We start from the raw sequence: 17146 nt of genomic DNA, 5'->3' as shown, positions 1-17146 counted from the left end.
CAAGAAATAAGCTGAATAAGGATTTGAAATTGGTTCTCTTATCCTAGTCTGACACTCTATTCACTTGTTCTCCAACATTAACACAAAAAGGTGGGACAGGAGAGGGAGTTAATCATAAACTAGTCTAATATAAATAAGGTAGTCTAATTCTTGGATATATGTATGTGACAGATGAAGAATTAACCATGTTATGGATTTTTGTTGGGCCTGAGCCAAATGGTTATAGAGTCATTTTTCGCAGGATTCACATCATTCCTCTTGGTGATCAGTCAAGAAACTGTAACCAAAGAGGGTGAATGTGTGAATTGCCCATTCAGAGTGAGGGTAATTGGGGATCTCATTGGCTGGAATCACCCACATGACCAGTCCAAGAACAGCCCTCGCTCTGTCTGTTTTGTTTGTTTTCAGTGGCTTCAGTTAGTCATATTTTGATTGGCTATGATGTAGTGCTGTTATTATATGATATTACATTCACTACATGATCGCTGGTGGGCTGGGATTGCATAGTCCAAGCAGAAAGAAGACCTAGCAAAAGGGAAAAGCCACCATCAGCAGCAAATGTGGGAAACAGTGGCTGCAAAGAAGATCAAAAAGAGGTGAAGTAGGGATTATTTATTTATTTACAATATATTGGGGGGGCAAACCTTAGAATGGGCAAATATTTGGTGCAGGCCTTGTTTTTGTGCTCAGTGGATGTATGACTAGCTAATACTAATAATACTATCACTAACACACCTTTTACTGCATTTTGCTACTAGAGTTTGAAGCCAGCATTTGTAAAATAAAGGATATTGTTCAATACAAAAATGCTGGATTATTTCCAACATGTTGTTATTAAACAGGGGGTTGTTTTAGAGGCATTCTCATTTTTTTGATTCCCCTTGTAGATCTTCAGCACATGGCGTTTCATTTGACATTTCCTTTGATAAAGAGGATAGTATCCAGGTGACAACTCCAAACAAAGGAATCACTAGATCTCTCAGTAATGAAGGGCTTGCACAAAATACTAACCGTATGCCCAGACTTGTCAGAAAGAACCTGTCTTTCAAGCCTGTGAATGATGAGGAAGAAACTGAAGATATTGAAGAAGAAAAGGATGTAGAATTTTGCAGTGATTTAGAGGCCAACAGTAATCAAAGGAATACAAACCAAATTAGCCCATCCAGCCTGCCAAATGGTGCACTGCAAAACAGATCGGTTACTGATGAATTTGGTAATCGGATTGAGACACCAAGCATTGAGCAGGCTTTGCAGATTATTCATGATAGTGAGAAATCTCCCAGCCTTACTCAGCCAGAACAAATTACAAATGGGTTCTTCCTTCACAACAAGGAGATGAGCATCCTAAATTCAAAGATAAAACCTGATCAGAGTAATCCCGATATTACTGCGGATACAAAAGGTGCCCTCAGTCCCATAACGGACAGTACAGAAGCAGATACTGGAATACATGTCCCTTCAGACATTCCAGAGACTATGGACGAGGATTCAACCTTGAGGGATTATACTGTAAGCCTGGACTCTGATATGGAAGAACCATCTCGATTTCTGCATGAATATGATAGTAGAAGCGTCAACCACAAGGAGCAATTGAGTCCTTGTCCAAGTTCAATAAGTGCCAAATCGCAAGCGGGCAGTAGTGCATCTTCAAGTTCAGGAGTTAAAATGACCAGCTTTGCAGAGCAGAAATTTAAGAAGTTGAATCATACAGACAGCAGAAGTAGTGGAAGCAGTTCTCAGAAAACTACCCCAGAAGGTTCTGAACTGAACATTCCTCACATTGTGTCTTGGGCTCAAATACCAGAGGAGTCCCCTCTCCCTCCGGCAAGAGATACCACACAGTTGCTGGCCTCTGAAATGGTGCAACTGAAAATGAAGCTGGAAGAGAAGAGGCGAGCAATTGAGGCCCAGAAGAAGAAGGTTGAGGCTGCTTTCACTAAGCAGAGGCAAAAAATGGGAAGAACAGCATTCCTTAATGTTGTGAAAAAGAAAAGTGATGGAATTTCACCACTTAGAGAAGAGGCAGCTGGAGCAGAGGATGAAAAAGTATTCAGTGACACCAATAGGCTGAAAGAAAAAGATGCTCAAAAGCCAGGCGAGCAACTAAACAAGTCTGGAGAGGTGATTAAAGCAAGCACTGAAAATCCTCAGGCTAAATGGCTGAAGTCACCAAACACCCCAGTTGATACTGAAAAGCAGTGCAACTTGATAAGCCCCTCAGAAGAGAACTTAAATGAAGGTGACCTTCTGGAATATACAAAATCTATTGAGAAGCTCAATTCTTCTCTTCATTTTCTGCAGCAAGAAATGCAACGCCTGTCACTTCAGCAAGAGATGCTAATGCAGATGAGGGAGCAACAGGCTTGGGTTATTTCACCCTCTCAGCCTTCTCCTCAAAAGCAGAGTCGGGAGCTTAAGGCCTCATTGAAGTTTACAGGGTCATCCACTCCTGTTGCCCCATTTTCAGTGGAATCTCCCCGACCTTCTCACCAGTCCCCACAGTCATCTTCTAGGAAGAATTCCACTCTACCCAGTAAAACACAAAGGACTCCTAGGCCAAATGAACTGAAAATAACACCTTTGAATCGCACTTTGACTGCACCACGATCTGTGGATAGTCTTCCTCGTTTGAGAAGATTTTCTCCAAGTCAGGTATCCATTCAGACTAGATCATTTGTTTGTTTTGGAGATGATGGCGAACATAACCTTTTGAAAGACATAAAAAATACAGTGGAAGAGGCTGACAAAGAAGCAGTGGATGAAAAAGAAGCAGAACTGACAGAAAAGCTAGTTGAGCAAAAACAACCCATCAGACCTCTGGAATCTACAGTGTCTGAAGTACTGTCACAGACTATTACAGAAACTGTTAGCCTTACTCCAAATGAAGAGCTGCTGAACCCACAAGTATTGCCAGCACCCGCGCCTAAAACCATTAACCTCATAGAAGTTTCCCTCACAGATTTGAAGCCGCCAGAAAAGTCAGAAGAGTCAATTGAGAAATCAGAGGGTGAGAGTGATAAAGAACAGCTGGAAGATGACCAAAAAATGTGTTGTGGATTCTTTTTCAAGGTAAATAAGTGTATCATAACCATGCAGTTAGGGCACTGGTTCCCAAACTTTTTTTCCATTGTACTGTTTGGAAATTGCTGGTGGTCTTGGCAGGCCACTTAATGATTTTTCTGCTTGTTGGAGTAACTGTAATGCTTTGTACTAGATTTTGTATGATTTTTAATTGTAGTTTTATTGCTTATTTTATTTCTTATATTTTATTGTATTACAAGTTGGATTCCATAGAATCTATCTATCTATCTATCTATCTATCTATCTATCTATCTATCTATCTATCTATCTATCTATCTATCTATCTATCTATCTATCTATCTATCTATCTATCTATCTAATTTGTATCCCGCCCTTCCTCCCAGCAGGAGCCCAGGGTGGCAAACAAGGCACTAACAACAGCTTAAAACATCATAAAAACAAATCTTAAAATACATTAAGACACAACAGCATTAAAAACATTTTAAAAACTTTTTAAAAAGGTTAAAAACATTATTAAAAACATATTAAGCAAATCTGACACAGAGACAGACTGGGATAGCTCTCAACTTAAAAGGCTTGTTGAAAAAGAAAAGTCTTCAAAAGGCGCCAAAAAGATAGCAGAGATGGCGCCTGTCTAATATTCAAGGGGAGGGAGTTCCACAGGTAGGTGCTGCCACACTAAAGGTCCATTTCCTATATTGTACAGAATGAACCTCCTGATAAGATGGTATCTGCAGGAGGCCCTCACCTGCAGAGTGCAGAGATCGACTGGGTATATAAGGGGTAAGACGGTCTTTCAGGTACCCTGGTCCTGAGCTGTATAGGGTTTTGTACACCAAAATTAGAACCTTTAACTTGGCCCTGTAGCAAATGGGCAGCCATTCAATTCAATTCAAAGTTTAGTACAATAAAATACATGATAAGAAATAGAAGAAGCAATAAAAATATATTTACAGATAAATATGTATGTTTAATGCGGATCCAGCTGTTGTGAATCAGGATATATTTGCTACTGTTAAATCTAGAATCTATTCCAAATGCATTGCAGATTATTGCCACAAACCACACAGATTTAGGCACATTTCCTCAGTGTCTGACTCTGGTAATCACTTTTCCGTCAGCCCTACAACAGGGCTGGACATACGTCCTGCCCCTGAGACGCACATGCAGTGGTGGGTGGGTGGTCAGGGCTTGCATACCAGTGGGTATGGAGTCTGTGGTAAGTGGAGCCTGGGCCACTTGTGTTGGATTAATGCTTCCTGTGTGCCATCCACCCCATGTGCTGCAATTGTGCTCCAAACAGCTGTTTGATGGACTGTTTTGAAGCACAGCTGCAAGAGGGAGGAGCTCAGGAATAACTGTCTCCCTGTTGTCTTTCTTGTCAGTGTTAGGAGCAGTAGTTTTGTGTTATTAAAAAAGGTATCTTATCAATAATTTAACCTCTTCTGCAGGTATATTCACTTCTCTCTGTTTATATAATAAAAACAAACCATATCATGTTGTGTTAAAGGATTGCAGTTGAGTGTAGTAGAGGAGTGCTCTGTCCATTGAGGGGTCCTAAAACTATAGAGTGAGCTCATTGGTTAATCAAGCACAGCTTCTAGTGCTGCATTTTAATACAACTGAATAATATAATTTTAATAGGAACTAGACCTTGCCTATCCTGACATCATTTCCTCAATGACTTTAAGTCAGGGATGGGGAACCTGTGATACTGTCCCCCTCCACCTGCACCCTGATATTGTTGGACCACAACTCAAGTCAGACTCAGCCATCAGGGCCAGTGGTCAAGATGGTGGGATTTGCAGTCCAGTAATATCTGGAGGGCCAGAGGTGTCCCATCCCTGCTTTAGGTCAATCCTTAAAATGTTCTCTTGCTCTTAATCCATTTTAGGTCAATGGCTACACTGTGGATAAAGTCTGCTACTGATTTTAAAATAACGATTGACATTCTTTCCTCAATGTTGCTGCTAGGATGATCAAAAGGCTGAAAATGAAATGGCTGTGAAACGGGCAGCATTATTGGAGAAGCGATTGAGAAGGGAAAGAGAGACTTTACTTCGAAAGCAGCAACTTGAAGCAGAGTTGGAATATAAGAAAGAAGAAACAAAGTAAGATCATCTGCAAATGCTAGTCATTCTGAGAAAGTTGCATTTAAATTCAGCCATCACAAACCTGTTTGCTATACCCTAGAAGTGATCCTTGTCGTCAAATCATTTGTACTTAAGTTTAAGGTGCACTTAAAACTTTCTACTAAACTGATTTAAGATAGGGGTCTCCAACCTTTTAGGGCCAGTTGACATGTTTGGAAGTTTTAGAAAACTGTGGGCGCCAATTAAAAAATGGCTGCCATGGAGCATGGCGTAATGCAAAATGGCTGCCGTATCTCAAAGAGCAGAAAGAGACAGGACCACAAAATGGTGTGGGTGTCCCCACATCAGCTGCTCCGTCAGTGAGAAAAAAGTACTTACATCAGCTATGGCCGTGCTTGCTTGCAGAGAGAAGCAGTTTGCAGCTTTCCTATATTCAGAATGGATAAGGTGGTTTGTCCAATCCTGACATCCAGTTAAATGTGGGAGTGGTTCAGGGGGCATGTTCAGTGTAAGAGAGACTGAGTTAGTGCAAACAGGAACTGAGCAGGAAGAGCAGAGAGTCTCTGATACATTGTGGATTTTTGAGGGGATATTTACAGACTTTTTTATGGGCGCCACAGGATGTACTGGTGGGTACATTGGGCCAGTAGTTGCCACTTTAGTTAGTTAAGAGAACAGTTTTTATGTAGTTAGCTAATAGCGATTATTTTGACAGTTCTGGAGAACTTTTTTCTGCATATCATTAAAAGGGAGAAATACAATGGCTAAACACTGGCAATATGGTAACTAAATAGTACTGTCTTGTGTATACACACACACTCTTTGATCAAGTATTTGTAAGATTAAAGCTGAAATGTTTATACTCTTGATGGGGTGGTTGCCTTTTCTTTAAGGCTAGCTTCACACATAGTGAGAAACCATAGTTTTGTACTTTATATGCAAGCCTTGGACTGGGACACACACCCTCCCCCTCCTCTTCCACATACCAAAATAGGAGATTGGTTACTTTAAAACTTTTCTGGTAGTGATCAGACTGACACTTGCTTGGCCATAAAGGCATACCCTTCGACTGCAAACATCAAATTTCAAAATACATTTCTTACTTAAGTAAGGAATATTAAACTTTCAAAATAGCTAATTTTTCTCACAGTGTTACTAAGAAACTGAACAAGCCACTTAATACTTGCAAATACATAAATGCTACAGGGTCAGCTGGTGCTAAAGTAATAAGGGGCAATTCATTTAATACTTACACAAATCTAGTCCTACTGGATCTTTAGAACTATGCCAGTTGTTGAGTTAATTGCTCCACAAAGCTTCACTTGAGCATGACAGCTAAAACCAGTGTTACATTCCTAGAACATATCCAGGTTTTCAAGTAATAGAAATACTTAAATTATCTGTAAGTAATCATTCCAGATAGTGTTTTTAGTTTGTGAGATGATTTTGATAATGGTGATGTTGAATTTCCAAGGAGGAAGTCTGAGGAAGAACGTCAGAAGAAGGAAGATGAAAGAGCACGGCGAGAGTTCATTAAGCAAGAATATATGAGGCGGAAGCAGCTGAAACTCATGGAGGACATGGACATTGTCATAAAACCCCGCCCCCACACATCCAAGCAAAAGAAGCCACGCCCAAAATCCATTCATAGAGATCATATCGAGTCGCCTAAAACTCCAGTCAAAGGTCCTCCAGGTAATAACTAAAAGGAGGAGTCTATTGATGCTAAAACTCCAGGTTTCTATTTCCAGTAATGGAAATATGATGCACAGCTACTTTCTCTTCAAGGACCTGTACCTGCATAGCTCAGGGTGCAGTAAGTCTTCTGTTGTACCTATTCTCCCCTCTTGCTTTTTGTTTTAAGTCACTTGCCCCTAGACTTGGAGGGGAGTTAAATTATTTTGAAGTGGACTGCTTGTTTTGGTTATGCCTTAATTACATTTGGAAAGTTGCAAATAATTATTATATTTATTTATTTATTTATTTATTGCATTTGTATACCGCCCCATAGCCGAAGCTCTCTGGGTGGTTTACAACAATTAACAATTATAGCACCTCTTCCCAAATTAAATTTTGAGTCAACATGATCTGGACCAATATAGGAACATCACCTCTACCTTTTTGAGCAGTTTTTCATACCTATGATACATAGCTCCATGGTGATGTTTAGGTTTAGAACAACCTGTATTCAAATTATAACTGAACTGCTTCAGTGGTTTGCTATATAAAGCGTTATGGGGATAAAATATTTAGTATATGTTTACAGACATAGTGTTCATAGGACCAGTAAAGAGAGAAAATTGTTTTTTAGAAATCTTAGCAGTGTTCTTTTCCTGATGTTGGATCTAATTAAGCAACTCTGTGTTCTGTATCTACATTCTTTTAAAGTTCCTTGTACTTACCTAGGTTCACACCTTCACTGTGTTGCTGTTTTTCTCCCCAGTATCTAGCCTTTCATTGGCATCATTAAACACAGGAGACAATGACAGTGTGCAATCAGGCAAGAGAACAGCAAGGTAAATCTTCAGCTCCAGTTTCTATTTAATAGAAATTATCTTTGTATGAGTGGCGCTACAGTGTTTATTCAGTGATGGAATCATTTAATGCATAATTAAGAATAATTCATGGCTCTTCATATTTTATTATACCAACCTTGGATTTGTTCATATGACCAAGACAAACCCGCACATACTAATTCCCAGGTTATGGTGAGTTGGTCAAGTACTTCTGCTGACTCATACATTTTTGACTGGACTGCTGCTGGGTGGGAGTCAACAACTGTGGTGATTTCATTCGGTGCTTTCCTAGGGATACCACATGCCCAGCAGGTAAACACAGTGGGAATGAAATGTGCACTGTTGAAAATTCAATAATTCAGCAAGCCTTAATTTTAAGAAGTCATCTCTACAAGTAAATTAAATTGTCTAAGTTGTGTGCACTAATATGAACTTACACTTTGCTGTCTTAGGCTTGCCAGGCCAGACTGAGATGGCTCCTGCATAGAAATGTGAAAGCCCCGGCGGGGGGGGGGGGACAGAAAAATTAAGAAAAAAATGTTTTTTTCCCTGAGTTTTTCTGGGGGGTTTTCCTGCAAAATTGGGAGGAAAGTGGGTTCCCCCCCACAAAAAAATCCATTTTTTTCTGGGCCTTCACATCTCTAGCTGTGCACATCTCCCTAGTCTTTTAATCTCCTTAGCCCCAGCCTTCATTGGCAGCACTCATCAGGGAGAAAGAATTCAGGCTGGTGCTGCCTTCTCCACATCCCTCAGGTGCCAATGAAGGGTGTAACTAACAAGTAAAGAGGTGCTTTCGTATTCTGTGTTTCTTCTTTGTGATAGCATTATAAGGAAGTGGAAACATCTACCAATTTTTCCAGAAATAGGTGAGCAGCTGCCTGATGGACAGTTGTCAATATTTTGCCCACCCATTCCTAAGGCTAACTGGATGTTTGAAAGCATTTTATCTGCTTTCATTTGATTCCATGTTTGTCTTTATATATTGCTCATCTTAAGTTCTTTCAGTGTGAAGTGTTACAATGAAAAAAAGTAGCATCACAAAGTATGCTTTTTAATAGATTAGCAAAACCTTCCCCTACCCCCATGTTTGCTTAAATACAACTTTTAGGTCTGAATCGGTGGAAGGATTCATATCACCAAGTCGTTGTGGAAGTCGTAATGGGGAAAAGGATTGGGAAAATGCATCAACAACCTCTTCAGTGGCTTCTGCTACGGAATATACAGGTTGGGTTAACGAATTTGGTTTGAAGGAAATTCCTTAGAAATCTCAAAATGCTGCTGTCTAAAAAGGGTTAGCATGATCCATCCCTTCCTGTACAAGTCTGGGGTCCCCTTAGGTAATAATGGGGGCTTTCCCCCTTCTCCACCAGCCCTTGATCTGTTGTGCCAAACATACTGCAGTGTGGCTGGCTGTCACTTCTACTGGGAAAGGCCAGCTATCTTTCCTCTGCTTAGTTCTACTAGTCTTCCGCTTCCCCATGTCCCTAGCACGCAGGCTGTCCATGCTATAGAGGAACAGATTGGTGGTTCATTTATATTTTACCTTTTCTTCCCGAATGTAACCATGTATGGTTCTACTAGTGCGATAGCCTCTTTGTCATTCTGTTTCATAAATATGCTGTGATTGTAAATGTGCAAGAATGGAGTAAGTGGTGCAAATGGGGAACAATCACAGCACATTTATGAAATATTTATGAGCTGTTTTATTCCTCATATATTTAGTCCTGTGAGAACATTTTGAATGAAATAAAGCACGTGAAAGGCTTTATTGCAGGGGTGCAGAAACTCGGGCCTCTGGGCCAGTCATGGCCCTTCAGAAGCTCCCATTTGGCTCCCAAGGCCATTTTCCCCAAACTGCTAACGTCACTAGTGATGTCAGCTGTTGGGCTGGAGGACAGGGTTTAATTCTGCCTTGGCTGCCCAGTCAAGATCAAGAACGTGATCATGCAGGCAAAGCAACAGGATTTAATCCTCGCTTACCAGCTGAGCAGAGATTAAAGCCTTGTGTGAAAGTGTCCTTTGAAGTAGCACGTGTGCATGCATGCAAGGTACTTTAAAGACACTTTTGCAAAGCCGTTAAGGCAGCTCCCGCACACCCATTTTCTCAAACGGGACCACAGAGGCTATCTTAAAGTCTTCTCCAAGTCTACCCACTTTCCCCATTAACTTCCCAACATTGGGGATAAAGGGGGAGCGGGGAGACTTGGGAAAGCCTTTGCAAATCTCCTTCCCTCCTCCTTCAAGCCCCCAATGTCAGGAACTTAGCAAGAAGCAGCGAAACTTGGAAAAGCCTTTTCTTCTCTCCCTTTGGCAGTGCGGGAAGGGAGAGAAGGAAGCCCACTGCCCGCTGCTGCCACATGAGATGCTTCCCACAACAGCAAGAAGCACTGTCTTTTTTCTTTCCCTTCCTGTGGCAGCAATGGCAGGAGCTTGGAGGGAGAGACAAAGGAAAGAAAGAAGCTTTTTTCCCCTCTCTTCCTCCCCCCCCATCCCACTACTGGCAGCAGAAGGGGGAGTAGGAAGCCAGCGCTTGCTGCTGTTGTGGGTAGTGCCAGGAAGAAGGGCTTTTCTTGCATAGCAGCAGCAGACACTTGGAAACTCAAAAGGGATTTTAACAGGTGGATGGGGCTGGCCACCTGTCAGTCACATGATGTTATAATGGCATCACATGATTGACAGGTGGTGGGCATGACCTGTCAAATTTGGCCCCGAGACCAATCCTGATAAGGATCTGGCCCATGGAGCAAAAAAGATTCCCTACCCCTGCTTTGGAGGATCAAACAGCCCTCTTTGGTAATGCTCTGTATTGCTTCATATACATTTGAGCAACATGCTCCCTAGTTATGTTAACCATCTTTTGTGAAAATGCAGGGGTGGGCTGGGGAATTAATTCATGGTGTTAAAACCATGGTTTCTCTAAACCATGTTAACAATTTTTTTTACTATTTTCTCTCTAGGACCAAAGTTGTACAAAGAACCCAGTGCAAAATCCAACAAGCATATTATCCAGAATGCTCTAGCTCATTGTTGCTTGGCTGGAAAAGTAAATGAAGGTCAGAAGAATAAAATATTGGAGGTAAGGCTAACCTGTAAAGGGGGAGGAGGAAGAAACTTAAAATCTATAGTTCAGGCTGTGGTAATAGATATGGAACAATAGTCAGATAGGGTTCTGCTGTGTTTCAACCATTCTAAAGGAAGGACTACCCAGAGAGGCAGAGGAGTGACAGCTGCGCTGGCACAAAACTTGAGGTCATGCTCAGGGGCCAGCTACCAATGAGAAGCAGCTGATAAGTGAAGTGGTGTGTGTGTGAAGGAGAGAGGCCGACCCTCTGGGCTAGGAGGGGGAGACGTGTACTCCTCATGATGTAGCAGACACAAGTCTTTTCCACTACAATGACATTGTCTGGCCAAAAATACTGCACGAGGTGCTCCGCAGCTCCCAGCTTGGGAAGTGTCCTTCAAGTGTGAAGAGAGATTAATTGTGTCACTTCAAGGATGGATCATACATCAATGGGTTGTATCCAACTAAGATATACTCAAAGTAGAGCCATTAAATGAATGGATCTAAGTTAGGCATGTCTGTTGATTTCAGTGGGTCTGTTCTAAGTAGGACTAACAATGGATACAACACTATGTCTCTGCATCTGTGTCTTTTGTGTAGCAAGCTTGTACACCCCTACCCTGAGAACTGAGGGTAGATTCTCACATTTGTCTGGGGTAGGAAGTGTTGGGAAAGAAGCTTTCTTCACTCAGAGGGAGAATCTTCCTGTTTACTAGGGTCCTATAAACATTTGTGCAAATTCCTGGTGCAGCACTGAATTCATAACTTCTCTTTGGCATCCTCCATGCTGGATCCTCTGCAAAGCTAAGCTGCCTCCTTAATACAATATTGTTGTCAGAATAGGAACGCGTACACTGCAAGATTCTCCACTAACACCTCTCACAAGCTGATTATGTAAATTTTGCAAAGAGTTACAACTTTAGTCAAATTAAGAACAAAACTGTCCAGCACATCAAGAATGTGTTTAGTTTTTTTAATTACCCTTGCCACACTATAGGGCTTGTTCACACATGCATGTACATCACCTGATAGCTCTACTGTTTCATCAGTTAATGGCAACTGAATGCACAACTTCACTCCATCAGGGCATATGAAAGTTGTATCTGTGTTGTGAGATCTGTGATGTCTTCTTGCATGTGTGAATAAGCCAATATTTAATGCCACATATATTGAATGAAGAATGTAAACCAACTTACAGTACTGTTACATTTTCAATAGCATGAAACAGTTTTGTGTCATAAGAGTTTAAGAGCACTTAAAAGATTAATAAACTGAAGTTTAACTTTTGCATGATGTGAACTGTCTTTCCTCTAATCTTCCCCCCTCCCAGGAAATGGAGAAATCAGATGCCAACAATTTCCTTATCCTTTTCCGGGACTCAGGCTGCCAGTTCCGATCTTTGTATACATACTGCCCTGAAACAGAAGAAATCAGTAAGTTGACTGGGATAGGCCCCAAATCCATCAACAAGAAAATGATTGAGGGGCTGTATAAGTACAACTCTGACAGGAAGCAATTCAGCCACATACCTGCTAAAACGCTATCTGCCAGTGTTGACGCTATTACCATTCACAGCCATTTGTGGCAGAGTAAGAGACCAGTAACACCGAAAAAACTCTTACCTACAAAGGCATAGTAACTTGGAGGAGGGTAGGATACCTTGCCACAGTTGTGGCAAACTTGCACTTCATATTTGCTGCCTATCAGAAAATAGGTTCTTGTTTGCCAACAAGACTTCTTTGTACTTGGACCGGAAGGAAAAAGCTCTGTCATCATGCACAACTGGAATGTAAACACAGTATTGAAGACTTAGAAAACTGACACTTAAGCGATTATGCATTCACGTGCTCTTGAAAGATTGAGTCAGAGTGGAGATGGGTATGTGCCCACACAGTTTATAGGGTTCATTTTTTCAATTTTAAAACACTGAATTATTGAATGTTTGCAAATCTGTAGTGACTGATATTAAATTTTTTTACATTCATTGCCTTATATTTTGGTGTGTTACACTTGTTTTGAAACTTGCTTTTGCTCTTTATATCTTTACTAGAGCCATGTGCTGTCTTGATTTGCCACACCATTAAAATTTAGGTATCCTGCAGATAACAGAGGGCCCATACCTCTTTGCAATGAAATCAAGTTATCTGTTCATTTTCTGCTTGCATTCATTTCAAAGGGTTTTGCACAGGAAATGTCCTGGGATAGAATACCCAGGATTAAATGTTGCTAGCATGTCTTAACTTCTGGCAAGGAAATGTGCTGTCTGTCACTTCTTGTTCTGCAAGAAAACCTATTTTATAAAGGTAATGTCATTATATTTAGAACCACCACCACCCTTCATGGTCCTGATCCATGGAAGCGTGAAGAGATATTTGTATGCACTATTGCTTTTTGCATTTTTCTTCTGAACAGGAGTTCACCTACATAGAGTTCAGTCCAAACCGCTGTTTAGCATCCTGAAATTCAGCAAGGGATGATCCTTTGTTGTGGCATGGCGGAGGACACAAGTAAAACATCATCACTAAACATATAACAGCATCACAAAATACTAAAGATTTGGGGAAAGGCTATAGCTCAGTGGTAGAGCATCTGCCTTGCATGCAGAAGGTCCCAGGTTCATTGCCCAGCATCTCCAGGTAGGGCTGGGGATGTACCCAGTCTGGAGTGCTGCTGCCAGTCAGTGTGGACAATACCGAGCTAGATGGACCAATGTGTCTGACTCAATATGAGGAAACTTCCTATGTTCCTGTATGCAAACATGTATGATTGCTTCCTGGGATCATGGTCTATGTGTTGCTTCCATTTCAAAATCCTGAACAAAACAGTATTAATTGTGTTTAAAGTAGACATTTTGTATGAGTCCTTCTGAGAAACTTAGAGAAATTTCTCTAAGTAAGTTTGCTCTGTAACAGGTTTTGTGATGTGTCACCTGGATGCCATCCAGTATATGGACCAAAGTAATTTTTCTTCCAAGACACAAGATACAGACTTAATTTTGTTTAACATAAATTCTGGCATGGATTAGGGTACATGACAATCTTGAACGTATTGATACAAAGAATGACAAATATCCACATGCATATAGTAATGTAACAGTTACCAAATAATCGCTGGGGCATCTTTTTCAGTATTGACAAAGGGCTGCACATCTGTTTACTTTAGAAAAATAATTTTTGTTTGGGGGTTTGTTTCATTCTTTTTTCTTTTTTAGGGATTCCTATTCCAATATAGGAAGGCGCTGTTCTGACAGGTTAAAAAGTTCAAACTTGAAAGCTACCTTTAGTTTTGTAATTGCTTTTTTTGACATTTGTACACCAGAGGACTTAGTTGGGGGTGGGCGGGGAGCTAGTGGAACCTCATTCTCAGGAAAAGACTTGAATTATTGCTAAACCTGTTCCGTTTCAGTGTTGTGACGTTGGAACTCAAAGACAGTTTTGAACTACCTGTCTAAAATATATATACTTTTATTATGCATTCTACAAAGGAGAACTTAAAATTCTGTACACTTCTTCCAATGAACTGCTTGACTTGGAGAAGTAGTACTTCACTACAGTCTGCTTGTGTTCTTTATATAGAAGATGTACAGGAAAGAGAAGACCTTAAATAATTTAGAGAGCAGACCTTTTTTAAAAAAATATTAAAAGGCCTTAGGCATCAATGCATCTGGGTTCCTTAACATTTTCTGAGAAATGCAGTCAGTATTTACTGTAACTTATGTTCTTATATTTATGTATATTTGTTAAAACTGTAAAAAAAAACCCTCCTGTTTAATAGGTATGTGGTTCAGATCTATTCGTGGTTAGCAGATTCCTACTGTTTGCATGTATATGAACCAGGATATCTAATTCATCTTCTATTTCAAGTGTAAACATACTGTGTATATATTATATATATTAAAATAGGAGATAGAAGGTCTATGCATTCTACCAGCTAGGCTTATCCTCCAACTATAATGTCATAGGAAAAATATATTGCATACCCATGTAAGCATATATCTAAGTTAAAACTAGCTGATGTTGGGGGAGAACTGCTAGGACATAATTGGGTAGACATAGGGGGAAATCACATGGAAGGGTTTTTAACTAAACTATTCTTGCTAAAAGAGAAATATAATTTAATGATACGCACCACCTACTGATTCTTGCACACCTATCTAAACAGAATAATTTCTAAAATGTGGCAACAGAGTGTCATTTTAAATTATTGAATGTAATATGAATTTTGTCTATAGTTCAGAAAACGATGTCTGTGCAATGTTGAAAGGTAGAATGTGAATAATACAATTAAAGAGACTTTTGGGATTAAAATTTTACTACATACTAGGAGAGCTAAGGACAGATTTTTTTCTTTTTAAGCTTGCAAATTTTCTAATGACAGTATATCTTCATTTGCAATCTTGTTTAAGAAAATAAAAGCCTTTCACAAAGAAGTCCAGTGTTTATCAGTGACATTATCAGAACATACTGGTGCTTTCATTAAGGGGGAGGGGTGTTGCAAAACATCCTAATTTCCAAGCCAGGTGTTCAAACTCTGACAGTCATGGTGGCTACTGAAACCATTTTTGGATGACTGTTGGTGTCTTTTTTAATTCTTTGGCTGTTTCAAGCCAAATTCTGTTTATTTATAATTTTCATGGGCACCATCCGTTGAGAAATGTACAGTGTATTGTGTGCTTACTTGTCCACATTTGTGGAGCATCGCTACACTATTTTTTCAAAAGCTATGCTGTAAGATATTGTCATAGTGCTACTTACCTAGTACTGTGTAGTTTTTCCCTTCCATCTAAATAAAAAGCATGGCACCAAACAAAGTTGTGGTTTTGTCTTTTATTTTCAGTTCAGCCTCTGAAGCCATTAAATATATACGTTCCTGGTTAGCAACAAGTTTTCTTGCCATGCCAGTTTGTGGAGGGGGCATGTAGCTCCTGCCTTGCTCCCCACACCAAGAAATCTGCTCGAATATATTCCCTCTGGCTTGGCAACTGTGGGACAAACTAGACAATATCCTACAGCGAGCCAGATTTGGTCCCAGAGTTACTGGCTACTAAATCGAAATACACACAGAAACATTCTTGCATTCCTGGATCAGACCAAGCTTCATCTAATCCAACATTTTGGTTTCAACAGCAGCCAGCCAAATCACTCTGGGTGGTATTCAATACATGTAAGTGTCTGATATTAAACACATACAAAATATTGTAGCGTTTTCCTGCTATGCATGTGTTATCTGACTTGAGGGGGGCTGTTGGCTTAAGGTCAAGGGCTTAATTTGTTCTTTGTGTAGAGGTGGCAACCAAGAGCCCCCTCACTAAGAAGAGAAATGTGCCTTCTCAACAGAGTAAAGTTTCTGGTTTCCTCCATTTCCCCAATTCTCTTCCCATCTCCTCTGCCATTTGTCCATCCTTTTTCCTCTCCTCTGCTCTTGGCTCCCACTTTCTCCTTCTATCCCCCTTTTAACTTTCTGCTTCCTCTCTCTCTTGAGCTCTGCCTCCTCAGTTATAGCTCAGTTACAGGTCTAGAAAATCTTGGATTTCTATGGGCAGCTCTTAGTTCTGGCCCTGGTGACATTTTAAAATAGTTTCTCAGTTGTTGTTGTTGTTATGTGCCTCCAAGTCGACTACAACTTATGGGGACCCTATGAATCAGTGACCTCCACAAGCATCTGTCATGAACCACCCTGTTCAGATCTTGTAAGTTCAGGTCTGTGGCTTCCTTTATGGAATCAATCCATCTCTTGTTTGGCCTTCCTCTTTTTCTACTCCCTTCTGGTTTTCCAAGCATTATTATCTTTTCTAGTGAATCATGTCTTCTCATGTTGTGTCCAAAGTATGATAACCTCAGTTTCATCATTTTATCTTCCAGTGATAGTTCTGGTTTAATTTGTTCTAACACCCAATTATTTCTCTTTTTTGCAGTCCATGGTATCCGCAAAGCTCTTCTCCAACACCACATTTCAAATGAGTTGATTTTTCTCTTGTCAGCTTTTTTCACTGTCCAACTTTCACATCCACACATAGAGATCAGACATACCATAGTCTGAATGATCCTGACTTTAGTGTTCAGTGATACGTCTTTGCATGTGAGGACCTTTTCTAGTTCTCTCACAGCTGCCCTCCCCAGTCCTAGCCTTCTTCTGATTTCTTGACTATTGTCTTCATTTTGGTTAATGATTGTGCCAAAATATTGATAATCCTTGACAAATTAAATGTCCTCATTGTCAACTGTAAAGTTACATAAATCTTCTGTTTTCATTATTTTAGTCTTTTTGATGTTCAGCTGTAGTCCTGCTTTTGTGCTTTCCTCTTTAACTTTCATCAGCATTTGTTTCAAATCATTACTGGTTTCTGCTAGTAGTATGGTACCGTCTGCATATTTTAAATTATTGCTTCTTCTTCTTGGTCCAACCCTGCTTTCCATATGATATGTTCTGCGTAT

At 40.3% G+C, this 17146-nt stretch overlaps 1 protein-coding gene across 4 annotated transcripts in view; it reads left to right on the top strand.

Annotated features, from left to right (window-relative positions):
- Positions 1-15486, top strand: part of CAMSAP2 (calmodulin regulated spectrin associated protein family member 2) — a 123136-nt gene extending 107650 nt beyond the window's left edge. For all 4 annotated transcript variants that reach the window (XM_061633922.1, XM_061633921.1, XM_061633923.1 and 1 more), the window contains 7 exons: positions 888-3069; positions 5017-5153; positions 6610-6830; positions 7579-7651; positions 8760-8875; positions 10609-10727; positions 12043-15486. In XM_061633922.1, coding sequence (XP_061489906.1) covers positions 888-3069; positions 5017-5153; positions 6610-6830; positions 7579-7651; positions 8760-8875; positions 10609-10727; positions 12043-12348 — 3154 coding nt within the window. In that variant the 3' untranslated portion in view covers positions 12349-15486. The remainder of the gene's footprint in view (positions 1-887; positions 3070-5016; positions 5154-6609; positions 6831-7578; positions 7652-8759; positions 8876-10608; positions 10728-12042) is intronic.
- The last annotated feature ends 1660 nt before the right edge of the window (positions 15487-17146 follow it).

This window comes from Rhineura floridana, chromosome 6 (assembly GCF_030035675.1).
Source record: "Rhineura floridana isolate rRhiFlo1 chromosome 6, rRhiFlo1.hap2, whole genome shotgun sequence".
Lineage (NCBI taxonomy): Eukaryota > Metazoa > Chordata > Lepidosauria > Squamata > Rhineuridae > Rhineura > Rhineura floridana.
This window is presented reverse-complemented; position numbering and strand designations above follow the sequence as displayed.